Source organism: Eubalaena glacialis, chromosome 9 (assembly GCF_028564815.1).
Source record: "Eubalaena glacialis isolate mEubGla1 chromosome 9, mEubGla1.1.hap2.+ XY, whole genome shotgun sequence".
NCBI lineage: Eukaryota > Metazoa > Chordata > Mammalia > Artiodactyla > Balaenidae > Eubalaena > Eubalaena glacialis.
In genome coordinates this window covers 32,797,871-32,811,584 of record NC_083724.1, presented here as the reverse complement: position 1 = coordinate 32,811,584, position 13,714 = coordinate 32,797,871, and the positions used below count along the sequence as shown (strand labels likewise).

General features: G+C 41.5%; 1 protein-coding gene across 4 annotated transcripts in view; it reads left to right on the top strand.

The window, feature by feature from the left end:
* Positions 1–13,714, top strand: part of INVS (inversin) — a 145,029-nt gene that overhangs the window by 113,159 nt on the left and 18,156 nt on the right. For 2 of the 4 annotated variants that reach the window (XM_061200180.1, XM_061200178.1), the window contains exons 13-14: positions 1,968–2,254; positions 4,861–5,028. In XM_061200180.1, the coding sequence (XP_061056163.1) occupies positions 1,968–2,254; positions 4,861–5,028 (455 nt within the window). The remainder of the gene's footprint in view (positions 1–1,967; positions 2,255–4,860; positions 5,029–13,714) is intronic. The other 2 variants (XM_061200181.1, XM_061200179.1) reach the window with 1 other exon arrangement.

Below are 13,714 nucleotides of genomic sequence, written 5' to 3'. Positions count from 1 at the left end.
TGGCCAGAGGACCAGTAGCACCTGTATGACCTGGGTGCTTGGTAGAAATGCAGACTCTTGAGCCCCACCCCAGCCCCAGTAAATCAGAACCTAGGTTTTAGTAAGATCTCAGGAGAGTCCATTCATTAAGGTGTGCGGATCACAGATCTAAAGTCCTTTTCTGTCCCCTCACCTGGACGATTCTCTGCCCGGCCCTTGCTCCACGCAGTACCCAGTCTTTCACCTTCTCTTTCTTCCCCCTCCCTTCTCTCTTGTTCTTTCATCTCTTCCCTCCCTGTCGGGAGCTACAAACAAATTCTTTGTGTCCTGACAGAGCAGGCCTCTTTTCTGGAGCCCCAAGCCAGTCACCACCTAGGCCCTGAGGGTCTCACCTTCTACCAGCCCTCAATCCTGTCCCCAAGCTTACTGAGGTATTTGTCTAAACAAGGTCCCCCACTAAGAGGGACCCTGATACCAGCTACTCCGATAAAAGAAATCTCTCCATCTCATTACATAACACAGCCCCGATTTTATAAAGACATTCCAAACAGACCGTTAAATCAATTCAGGATTATTAGCCATCATGTGAGTGTTAGACCTGGGGAAACTGAGTCTTCGGCAGGAAAGTGACTTATTCAAGGTCTTTTTGTGGTTACTGGCAGAGGCAGGACCAGAAGAATTCTTATACTTCCCAGTACAGGGTTCTCTTCACTATACCTCTAATTATTCTACTTTAAACTGCACCTTTAAATGGCAACCAAATTCTCTTCCTGAGCAGCAAATATGTATTGGGTGCCTGCTGTTTATAGCAAGCATTATTTAAAGGTCAGAAGAAGCAAAACAGACCCAGTTTTTCCATACTCTCTCCTTTGCCCAGACTGCTCCCTCAGACTAACATCCTCATTCCCACCTACCTGCCTGGCAAACTCCTACACATCTTTGAGAATCAACAGTTGGGACCTTCTTCCAGGTTCCTCCACAAAATTAATCACTACTTCCTCTGTGCAAGCACATTATTATAACATTTCTTCCATCATATGTTAAGCCTTTGTTGTCCTAGCTGTTCTGCTCTGGGTAGAAGGTTCTTCAAGGGAGGGCCGAACTCTGTGGTCCTCATCACTGTATCATCAGTGCCCAGCACAGGAGAGGTGCAGAAAATGTTCTTTTTCATCCTCTTTTTTTTCCCTTGGATATCCCTACAAATTAATGACATCAGTCAAACAAATCCTATCCTTAACTCAGCCACTTCGTCCTTAAGCACCTGGCCCCTTTCTGGACCTGCGCTACCTCGGCCCATCTGTCTCACCCGGCCACTCATTTCTAGTCCTGGCCTCCCCTCTCTATTCTGTTGCTACCCAAAGGTTCCAGCTTAGCCACCAGCTACTTGTGTATGACTTCTTGAAAATCACCGTACCTTCTGGGCCTCATCTGCAAGTTGAGTGGGTTTGACCCATAAGCTAAGAGCTCTCGATGGCAGTGTTACGAGATTATAACACACCTCACAGGTGTGTTATAATCACTTGTGAGGTGCTTTGTAATTTTTTCATGTAATCATTAAGGTTTACCAGTGGTCTTTTTAATAAATAGGGAAGATTAAGGGTTATCCCTCTGACTATCATTCTCAGTTGCATTCTGATGTGCTTTCTGGAATAGGAGAAAAGGGGTGTAGTTACAGGTAGTTCCAGGGATCACACACACTTGGGGCACACACACTTTGGGATCCTCTTATGTCTCACCAAAAAGTTCCATATCATGTGTGTCTCAACTGGGCACAGGTTGATCTATAAGAGTCTTTCTGCCTCCATCATCCTTTGAGCTATAAGACCTGGATAAAAGACAGGAAATTGTGAAATTGTGAAAATTCTGAATTTCCAAATCCCCCCTGTGTTGTGGTAGCTCCTTTTAAAGTTCAAATCTCACTCAGGAACACTTGAACAGGTAACGAACGCTCTTAATTTTTTCCTCTTCCCCTTTGGCTTTGCTCCCAGGAAGCGAGAAGAAGAAAATAGGCGAAGAGAGGCAGAACAGCAGAAGGGAAGGCTGAGCCCAGATTCCTGCAGACCCCAAGCTCCTCCCTGTCTGCCCAACACCCAGGCTGAACCCCGCAGGCAGAGCTGGGCGCCCAGCAAACAGCCTCCCTGCAGCGACAAGGCCCAGGGCCCTGAGCGGAAAGCCTGTAGACGGTCTCCAGGCAGAGGGTCTCCAAGCAGAGCCCCCCAGAAGGAGCAGCATCTCTCCCCAGACTTGCAGAGAACAGATCCCAGAAAACCAAATGGTAGGTGTATTGCCTTGTTATTCAGTGCTAACCTATGGACTGTGGGCTCTTTTGATTCACGTATTTAGACCATTTACATTTAAGGTAATGATGTCAGCACTTAAGTCAGCCATTTTATTATTTATTTGCTCTTTATTTCCTCTGTTTCTCTTTTCTTCCCTTCATTAACCAGACTCTCATGATGTGACAGCCCTGTTGTATTTCCTCAAGTTCTTTCTTAGCTTGGGACCTTTGCATATAACAATCCTTTTATCTATATGGACAAAAAGTACCTTTTATTTTTCAGCTCTCAGAGTGAATGCTCCTTCCTCTGTACAGCCATGCCTTCCCACTAAACAAGGCTTTGTTTTCCTGCTATATGCTCCCATAGCTTTCCTGTACTTCCTTATTATGAGGATCATCACCTTTCACTGTTATTACTGGCTTACTTGTCTATTTTTTCCACTAGACTATAAGATCTGTAAAATCAGGGTCGCTTCAGTTATCTACTGCTGTGTAACAAACTACACTAAAACTAAGTGGCTTACAATAACAGTTTATTATTTCTTATGATTTTGTGGGTTGGTTGGGCAGTTCCTCTGCAAGCTTCACCTGCTCTCACTCATGTGGCTACATTCAGTTCAAGGTCCGTTGAATTGCGTGGTCTAAGATGGACTGACTTGAATGTCTGGCAGTTGATGCTGGCTATCAGCTGGGATTCCTCGACTCTGTTTTACATGGCCTTTCATCCTCCCATAGGCTAAACTGGCTTTCTTACACAGTGGTCTCAGGACATCATGCTAAGAAAGCACAGGAAAAAGCTATAGGACCTCTTGAGGAATAGGCTCTAGAATGTGCACGCTACATTCTGTTGATCAAAGCCAAGTTATATGACCATCCCAGACTAAATAATATGGAGAAATAGATTCCATCTTTATGCGTACTAGGATGGGGGTCATTTGGGGCTACTAAACAATCTATCACAGTTCCTTCTGGTCACAGATTATTCACATTTCTCCCACATGCAAAATATTCTCACCCTTATCTTAGGACCCCCAAATCTCATGCCAATTATCACATCGAGGTTGAAGTCTGGGATCTTGAGACCAGTGTCGTGTCCAGATGTTGTTGAGGTTCCCCAGGTGTGAATCTTTCTGATTCAGAGACCAATAGACAAAACACACATCAACCACACACACACATCCAGCAAGCAGTGGTGAGACAGGAACAGAATAACCACAGGAGACATTCCTGTTCCAAAAGGAGAGAAATAGGAGGTACATAGCAGTCACTAGTCCATAGCAATTCTGAAAGCCAGCTGGTTATACATTAGCAGGGCCCCTACTCTGAGGTATGAAATGTGCCTTGATTAGGGTCTGGTTTTACTCCTATGTGTGTTTTCTATTCCATTGTTCTCCTTAGCTCTGGGCTCTGCCACCTGGGTTCTTGGCCCTGCTCTCTGAGAAGTCTTCCTTTTCCTTGAGACATAGCCCATGTTTGCAGCTGAGTAGACTTCTTAGCCTGTTTCCTGCATATAGGAAATTGGGGCCCCAGAGGCTCCTTTTCGTTTGGGGCCGCCTCAGTAGTTCAAGCTGGTGGCACTCTCAGTGATACAATTATCTCAAAAACTTCATGGGTCTTCTATGAATCTGACTGGGTTCACTCCATGTTCCAAAACCACATCCATAATTATTTTTCAAATAGGCCTCTCTCTACTTTGGGTGGCTCAGGCTGCTGTGGCAAAGTGCCCTTGAGATTCTTAGAAGTTCTTTTGTCTAGCTGAGCGGCCTACGATGTACCATCTCTAATATTTTTGAGGTCTTAATAAAGGGTTGCACAGCCATACTCTTGATTTGATCTTTATCTCTAGGTCATATCTTACTATATGAGGCTCTTTTGTTGGCAAGAAAAAATGAAAATTTAAAACAGTTTTCTAACCCAGCACACTCTGTGCTCTATATTTACTCTAAATTCTGCTTGCAAGCTGAGTAGTTCTTTATTTCTTTCTCCCCGTACCTTATCATATGCAGCTAAAAAAAGCCAGTTGATATTTTCTTCAGCATTCTACCTAGAAAGCTCCTAAGCCATATCTACAAGTTCATTAGGTGTATTTTCTATCTTCCAAGTTACTGCAGATGACAATTTTGCCAATTATCCTGCCACTGAATTACACAGTTCACTTTTCTCCAGACTCCAATAGCAATTTCTTCTCTGCTCCTCCAGCCTTCACTAATAGTTTCTTCATTGCCTTTCTAGCTTCTGCTCACCAGCCAGTTCCAAAGTCAATGCTCTGGTTTTTTGTTAGGCCAGCATGTCTCTTTTTTAGGTATCAGTTTCTGTGTTGATTCTCTCTGGCTGCATAACACACCACCCCCCAAACTAAGTGGCTTAAAACAATGGTTTAATATTTTTCACAGTTCTATGGGTTGGTTAGGCAGCTCCTCTACTGGATCAGCTGGACTTACTCCTGTGGCTGCTAGAAGTTTGGCCAGGCTAGAAAGTCCAAATGGCTCCCTTCACATGTCTGGTAATTGGTGCTGGCTCTTGGCCAAGGTGTCTCAGTTCTCTTCTGTATGACCTTTCATCATCCAGCAAATTAGACCGTCTTCCTTGCATGTTTTTCTCAGGGCAGTGCTCTGAGGGAGAGAAGGTGGAAGCTACAGGTCCTCTTGAGGCCCTGGGCTCCAGAACTGTCACATCACTTATACCACATTCTGTTGATCAGAGCAATTCACAAGGCCAGCCCAGCTCAAGAGAGTGGAGACGTAGACATACTGCAAAATCACATTTGAAAGGTGAGTGGATCCTAGGGTAGGAAGAATCTTTGACCTTTAAACGATCTCTCAGAAGGAGCAATATGTCTCTTACTTCTTTATCCCAGCAGGGTGTCTGGCACATAAGAGATATAATAAACATTTGTTGAATGTATACTAGCTAAGTGCTTGAGATTTGGAGATTGTTAAACATGACACAAAAAGTATTCATTGGGTAAACACGTTTTCTGTAACAGAGTCCCATTTTTATGGCGAAGCTTTGCTTCTACTTAGTTCACCAAATCAACTTATGCATGCACTTATTCAACAGATATGTTTTTGAGCTCATACTATGTGCCAGCCATACTGAATTATAAATAAGACTAAGGACCATACCATCAGCATTTTCTTATAGCAGTAAGCACAGTATTGGTTACATAGGTAACTATTTCTTGACCTGACTCCTCTCTTAGAAAGCACCTGTTGAAAGTTTGATTGGTTTTGGGTTTACTGTGTACCTCAAGAATTATACTTAATTCCTGCAACTTCAAATGGACAGTGGTTTTCCCCCAATCCAGTGCTCTACAGAGCAGAGAGAAGGGGGAGCACAGTTATTTCAGACTACTTACAACTACACAGGGTAATTGTGGCTTGTATTCACCTTACTATAAAATACCTTGAGACAGTTATGCTGCAAAGCTAGTCACATCTACTGTGGGCCTGGTCACATTCAGGTAGTTACCTCACATCCTGAGAAGTCCATGAAGATTGGTTTTTTCATAACCAATCCTTTGTCCTTAATTTACTGATACTACTGATAGTTAGACTTCCTCTCCTCACTATTGGTGTAAAGGTGAACTAGTACATGGTTTTATAATGATTTTCAAGCCATGTAGGGCTCATGAAATGAATTCAGTGGATTGGACTAGGATAATTTTCATGAAACAGACTGCAATAGAACCTATCAAAGTTCATTGCACATTATAAAGGTAATAAGTTCTGTTGCAGTTATATGTCTACGTACATAGGGGTGTGTGTGTGCGTGTGTGTGTGTATACATGCATATGAGTATACTGGGCCACAATTTAAGATTTATTTCTTGGTATGGGTTATTGTCAAAAATTTTTGAAAATTACTGTTCTAGAACAGTTGAGAGGCAGGAGAGCTCCTCATTCGTTTGAGGGCAGGAAGTGGTGTCCTGAATAAGGGACCTCTGGGAAAAGCCAGATTCAGATATGCAAACAGGCTCAGAGAAGCCCAGCATCCAGACTTTGGGGAGAGTTGGAGGAAGAGAGGCCCGTGAGCCTGATTCAGGTGTAAGGAGAGGGAGCTCCAGTTTCATGGGCAGCCTTTGCCCTTGCTGACCTGCCCAAGAGGCCAGAGTACAAAGGAAAATAGGGAGAAACTTCTAAGAATCAAGACTGGACATTGACTAGGGCTTCTCCAGTATAGTGTTCCCAGGAAACCCAACATAATTGGGCAAAGGACATCCCAAGCCACATTATGTTTGGCCACATAAAGAAGGGTCACAGCTACCTCAACTGATCAGTGATCAGGCAGTATAGCCTTTGCAGCATGGGCATCCTAGCAGGAAGCCAGAGATGGGAAACGTTGACCCCTTCTTCTTCTCCATTATCCTATTTCATAAATTAGAGCCTGAGGGTTGTTAGAGAGCATCTAGTTCAGCCTCCTCAAAACAAGTCAGCACCCTGAGGCTCTGAGAGAGGGCCTTGCCTAAGGTCTCTTAACAGGTGATTGCTTTCTTCTTCCTTATTCTTCCCTTTTTGTTGTTTACAATGCGTGTAGAGCATAATGGCTAAGTGTGTAAGCTTTAGTCCCTACCACTTACTAGCTATACAATCTTGAGCAGGTTACGTAGCCTCTCCAAGCCTCCTTTTCTTTATTTGTAAAAAAAAAAAAAGAGAGAGAGAGAGAGATAATAATGCCTGTCTTAGAAAATTGCGACCGTTAATGAGATAACCCATGTAAAGATTTAAACACAGTGCCTAAAGTACTCTATAAGTATGAGCTGTTACTATAATTAACCTCATTACTATTTCAAAGGGGGGAGGAAAGAGAGGAAGGAGACACTACTTAGAAAGACCGCTGTGGGGCTTCCCTGGTGGCACAGTGGTTAAGAATCCGCCTGGCAATGCAGGGGACACGGGTTCGAGTCCTAGTCTGGGAAGATCCCACATGCCGCGGAGCAGCTAAGCCCGTGTGCTACAACTACTGAGCATGCACTCTAGAGCCCGTGAGCCACAACTACTGAGCCCAGGAGCCTAGAGCCCGTGCTCCACAATGAGAAACCCGCACACCGCAACGAAGAGTGGCCCCCGCTCGCCGCAACTGGAGAGAATCTGCGCACAGCAGTGAAGACCCAATGCAGCCAAAAATAAAAATAAATAAAATAAATAAATTTATTAAAAAAAAAGAAAGACCGCTGTGACTGGGTGGAGGATGGATTTGGAGGGCCACGTAGGGCCTATACTAAGGCACAGTAGCAGCAGGGTGATGAGAAGCGGATGGACTTGGGAGGTAGAATTGCAATGACTTGGCAGCAGACTGCTTGTGGGAGGTGGTGGAATAAAGCTGTCTTTGAGTCAGTGTGGTTTTTCAGGAGAGTCTAGTGGAGGAGAAACTCACTGTTTTAAAGGCCATCCCTGATGTTTTCTTATTCTCACCATATGGGCTGCCAGGGCTAGTGGGTATGATTGGTGGGAGTATCAGGGGGCCCTTACATTTGGCACATGTGCAGTGGCTAAGGCAGCAAACTCTATTACCATCTAGATACCAGAGACTCCTTGACTTCTTTTCCTTACTCCAATTATGTATATTCAGCTATTTACTATGTCCTCATTTAGGTGTCCCAAAGGCATCTCAAACTCAACCTGTCCAGGACAGAACTGATCATCATGATTTCATGCAGAACTACTCCTTAATATCCAATACTTATCCATCTGTATGTCCATCCCAGGAGTAAAAATCTGATCATTATCTTCTTTTCCTTTACCACTCAAAATCCAGTCTGTCGCCGGGTCTTGTCACCTTTACTTCCTAAATAGCTTTCGAATCATTCTTTGTATCTCATCCACCACCACCACATAGTCTACCTAACATTTGCTTACCTTCATCTCTAACTTGGACTGTTGCAGTAGCTTCCTAACTGGTCTTACTTATCTACTCTGACTCCCCTAATCCATTTTCCTCTCTGTGAGCATATCGGTCCCTTCAGTATGAAATCTCATCATATTACTCCCCTACCCAAAGCCCTGGAATCAACCACTTCTCCAAGGAACCTGGTTCCTTTTGTTGGAGGTGGTATTGGAATCCAAGATCTGAGTGCTAGGTGTGTATACTACTCTTGGACTGTCATTGCTCCTAAGCCCTTTCAGCAGAGAGAACTGAGAAATACTTATATCTATTTGTGCACCTATCAGTGTATATGTGTATTACACACACACACACACACACACTGATTTCAAACTGTTACCTCCAATTCCATTCAACACCACAGGGTTTATTCTAGCTTTTATCTTTTTATTTGAAATTTTTTTCTCCAACAGTGAAAGACCTGGCTCCCATTATCTATGATATATATGCTTATTTGTTCAATCCTAGTATACACGTAAAGTAGATTCAGAATTACCAACCCATACCCCTTTGAGAAATAAATTTACTGACTAGAGCATAGTATTTACATACATTTCTTTTTGTCCTTAGTCTTACAGTACTCAGCTAAAGTATGATTTTACAAAGTTACTTGGGTGAGTTCCCTTCTTCTCCACCTTTTTAGTGTGGTTACCTGATCTAATTCTGTAATAGTGTTAGGTTTATTTGTTATTGTTTTTATTCCATTTTGGGTTCTTTCCCATATCCTAGCTGATTCTAATTGCTGTTCATTTTTTTTTTTGGTAGTTGGGTACTTTTTATTTAAACAGAAAATGACATTTTCTCATAATTATAAAATTACTTAATGTACATTACCAAAAAATTAAAATCAGAGAAAAGAACAAAGAAGAAAAAATTTAAATCCTCCTTAATCTTAAAATAAACAACTATGCAAACCTTTCTACTAGAACTTTTTTTTAATTCAGAAATTAAATTAAATTTAATTTAATTTAATTTTTTTTTAATTCAGAAAATTCAGAAACAGGGCATCCTGTTTTGAGATGTTCTTACATAATTTCTTTGTTTTCAACAAAAATGTTAGTAGCTGCTTAGCATTATATCAGATTATGAATACAGCATGCTTTGTTTAATCATGCCTGTGTTGGACATATAAACTAAACAGCCTTTCATATAAATTTTTGTATATACCTCTAATTTTTATGGCTCTTTAAACATGCTGCCAGGGACTTCCCTGGTGGCGCAGTTGTTAAGAATCTGCCTGCCAATGCAGGGCACACAGGTTTGAGCCCTGGTCCAGGAAGATCCCACATGCCGCGGAGCAACTAAGCCCATGCGCCACAACTACTGAGCCTGCGCTCTACAGCCTGCGAGCCACAACTGCTGAGCCCACGTGCCACAACTACTGAAGCCCGCGCGCCTAAAGCCCATGCTCCACAACAAGAGAAGCCACCGCAATGAGAAATCTGCGCACCGCAACGAAGAGTAGCCCCTGGTCGCCGCAACTAGAGAAAGCCCATGCGCAGCAACGAAGCAGCCAAATAAATAAATAAATAAATAGATAGATAAAAGAAAATTTAAAAACAAAAAACCAAAAAAAACCATTCTGCCAGATTTCTTTCCAGGAAGGTTGCAGACATTTGTTTCACCCTTTCAAAAGCAAAAAACTCTCTCCAAACACTTAGGCAAATAATGGTTTTACTAAATCCTAGTTTGTAAGATGGAATTTTATCATATTTTTATTGGCTTTGTGTATCTATTTTCTGTTACTCACTGATGTCTGCTGTCAATTTTTATAGTGGTTTTTCATTTTCTTAATATTTCTAAAAGCTCTTTATATAATAAGGATAGTAACCTTTCTCTGTCATATATAATGAACTTTTTTTGTTTACCTTTTAATTCTGTTTCATTTTTTTCTTCTGAGATTTTTTTCTTTGTGGTTTTATGCCAAGAAAAGGTTTTTCCCACTTTAAGATCTAATAAACACATATATTTTCTAATTTTTACTATCTCATATTTAATTCGTTATATAGTGAGGTTGGAATTGAATGATTTCTTTTTAGAGAATAAGCAGTTGTTCTAGCCATAAACATGGAATAATCCGGAGCTGCAGCGCTGGCAGTAGGCTTGTGAATAATGGCTTCTGAAGGAGTATAGCATCACTCTCTGGGGTCATACCCAGGGCCTATGAGCACCTCATCTCCTGGGACAACAAATTCAAAATGCCATCTTTATTGTTTATTTTCATATATGGGAATATTTTTAGCATTCTATTCTTTCTCACTGATCTATCTCTACTAATACCTAAATCACATTATCTTTATGATTACTAGCTATTAGTATCTAATTATATCTAGCCATCTCTTTATTATTTTTCTTTTTTCTCTTCTTTTTAATAGAGTTTACTTTTTAGAGCAGTTTTAAGTTCACAGCAAAACTGAGCAGAAAGTACAGAGAGTTCCCATATACTCCTACTCCCACACATGTACAGGCTCCCCAACATCAACACCCTACACCAGAGTAGCACGTTTGCTACAATTGATGACCTACACTGACACATCATTATCACCCAAGTCCAATTTACATCAGGATTCACACCTGGTGTTGTACATTCTGTGGGTTTTCACAAATGTATAATGACTTGTATCCTGCATTGTGTCATACAGAATAGTTTCACTGCCCGTATTAGGGGTCTCCAGAGAAACAGAACCAGTTAGATAGATAGATAGATAGATAGACAGACAGACATAACGGGAGATTTGGTATAGAAATTTGCTCACTTGATTATGGAGGCTGACAAGACCCCCAGTCTGCCATCTGTAAGCTGGAGACCCAAGAAAGTTGGTGGTGTGATTCAGTGAGTCCAAAGGCTTAAGAACAGGAGAGCAGATGCTATGAGTCTGAGTCCAAAGGTTTGGAAATTGAGGGGCTAAGGGTATAAATCCTGGTCCAAGTCTAAAAGCCTGATAAACAGGAACACCTGTGTCCAAGGGCAGGTGAAAATGGATGTCCCAGCTCAAGCAAAGAGCACAAAATCACCCTTCCTCCACGGTTTTGTTCTATTTAGGCCCTGAACAGACTGGACAGTGCCCACCTGCCTTAGTGAGGGTGATCTTCTTTACTCAGACTACCAATTCAAATGCTAATCTCTTCCGGAGACACCCTCACAGACACACCCAGAAATAATGTTTTATCAGCTATATGGGCATCCCTTATACTAGTCAAGTTGACACATAAAATTAACCATCACACTGCCCTAAAAATCCGCTGTGCTCTGCCTACACGTCTCTCTCTTCCCCAAACCCCTGGTAACCACTGAGCCATTTAGGATCTCCGTAGTTTTGCCTTTTTCCAGAAGGTCATATAGTTGGAATTATATAGTATATGGCCTTTTCAGAGTGGCCTCCTTCACTTAATAATATGTAGTAGTAATATTCATGCAAGTAAAGTAATATTTCACTTAATAATATTCTGTATGGCTTGGTAGCTTATATCTTTTTGGTACACATTTCACTTTTAGCTCATTTTCTTTTAGTTTATTTCTTTTTATTGCTGAATAATATTCCATTGTCTGGGGACTTCCCTGGTGGTCCAGTGGTTAAGACTCCGTGCTTCCACTGCAGGGGGCTGAGGTTTGATCCTTGGTGGGGGAACTAAGATCCCACATGCCACACGATGCAGCCAAAAAAGATTAAATTCCATTGTCTGGATGTACCACAATTTATTTATCTGTTCACCTACTGAAGGACATCTTGGTTGCTCCAAGTTTGGGCAATTAGGAATAAAACTACTATAAACATCCATATGCAGGATGTTGGGTGGACATAAGGTTTTAATTCATTTGGGGAAATACCAAAGAGCAAGATTGCTGGATTGTATGGTAAGAACATGCTCAGTTTCATAAGACACTGCCAAACAGTCTTCCAAAGTGGCTGCACCATTTTGCATTCCACCAGCAATGAATGAGAGTTCCTGTTGCTTGTCACCCACATCAGCATTTGGTGTTGTCAGTGTTTTTGATTTTCACCATTCTAGTAGATGTGTAGTGGTATCTTGTTGTTTTAATTAATTGGTTTTTTATTTTGTTTTTTTTTGGTGTGTGTGAAACATTATAGTGGTTGTAAGAGTCAGAGCCTTACAGAAAGGTTTACTCAGAGAAGTGCTGCTCCCTCCTCATCCTACTACTCAGTTTCCATTTCCCTCTTCCTTCTATCCCTTTCCCACTCCATCCCCATAGGGATCCAATCTCTTCAGTTGCTAGATTATCCTTTCTATATTTCTTTTGTACAAATGAGCAGATACAAATACATTTCTTTCTTTTTTTTTAAACCATACCAGTTTTTTTTGTTTGTTTGATTTTTTTTTTAATTTGGTTGAGTCAGGTCTTAGTTGCAGCAGGCGGGCTCCTTAGTTGTGGCATGTGGGCTTCTTAGTTGTGGCATGCATGTGGGATCTAGTTCCTGGACCAGGGATGGAACCCAGGCCCCCTGCATTGGGAGCGCAGAGCCTTAACCACTGCGCCACCAGGGAGGTCCCAGGTACAAGTATATTTTCTTATATCCTCTTATTTCTTACATGAAGAGTAGTATAGTTTATATACTCTTTTGCACTTAAGAATAGTTATTTTAAAGTCTGTTTCTGAAAACACATTATCTGGATAACCAGATAATGTGTGTCTGTTTTATTGTCTATTCTCTCTCCTTCCCTCCCTCTCTCAATTTTGTCTTGTCTCATCTCCCTGTATATTTTTCACTAAGCACTGGATCACTGAGTATAAAAAATTAGAGAAATAACTAGAAGCCTAGCATGATATTAATTCCTCCAGGGAGGATTTACATTGGCTTCTCTCAGGCATTCAGAAGCAAGAACAATCCAAGGTCACCTTAATCTGGTTTCCAGAACTGAGATGATACAGAGCTGGGCTTCAGTCCCTGCAAGGTCAATCCACGACCAGTGGGCCTTTTTTCCTAAGACATAGCCTTCCAGAGTCCCAGTCCAAAACAATGCTTCTTGGCAGGATCTGGACTCCAAGTTTTGTCCTCCAAACCTCAAGGAGCCTCATTTCCCTAGGGATATGTGGCCCCAAATGCCTTGCTCATCTCCTGGTTGCCTGATTCTCTTGGATCTTGGCCCCATATTTTTTTTCTGCCTTGTTAGCTCTTTGATGCCTTCAAACAGGTTGTTTGTAATATTTTGTTTAACTTTTCTATTGTCCTTTTTGGTGAGTATGCTTCAATTCTGCCATTATGGAAGCAGAAGTTCCTTCACTGTTTTTTACATTGAGACTAAAATTTTTATTTTATATGTTGTATTTAGTTATTTAAAATATGTATATATATTCTTAAATTCTAAATTTCTTTTATGTGTTTAATGAGTGCGTGTGAGTGTGCATACACACTGTTCTATTAGCTAAAGTTCTTGTTGATCTAATCTTCCTATTTTCTTTATTAACTATTCCTCATGGTAGATTGTTTCCTTGTGTATTTTGTAATTTGGGATTGTGAAGTTATTTTCAGGAGGTCCCCTCTGTGCAGCCTGAGTTGAGGTCATGCCATCCTAAAGCAATATTGTGTTTGCTTCTAAGAGGCACCCTGCAATA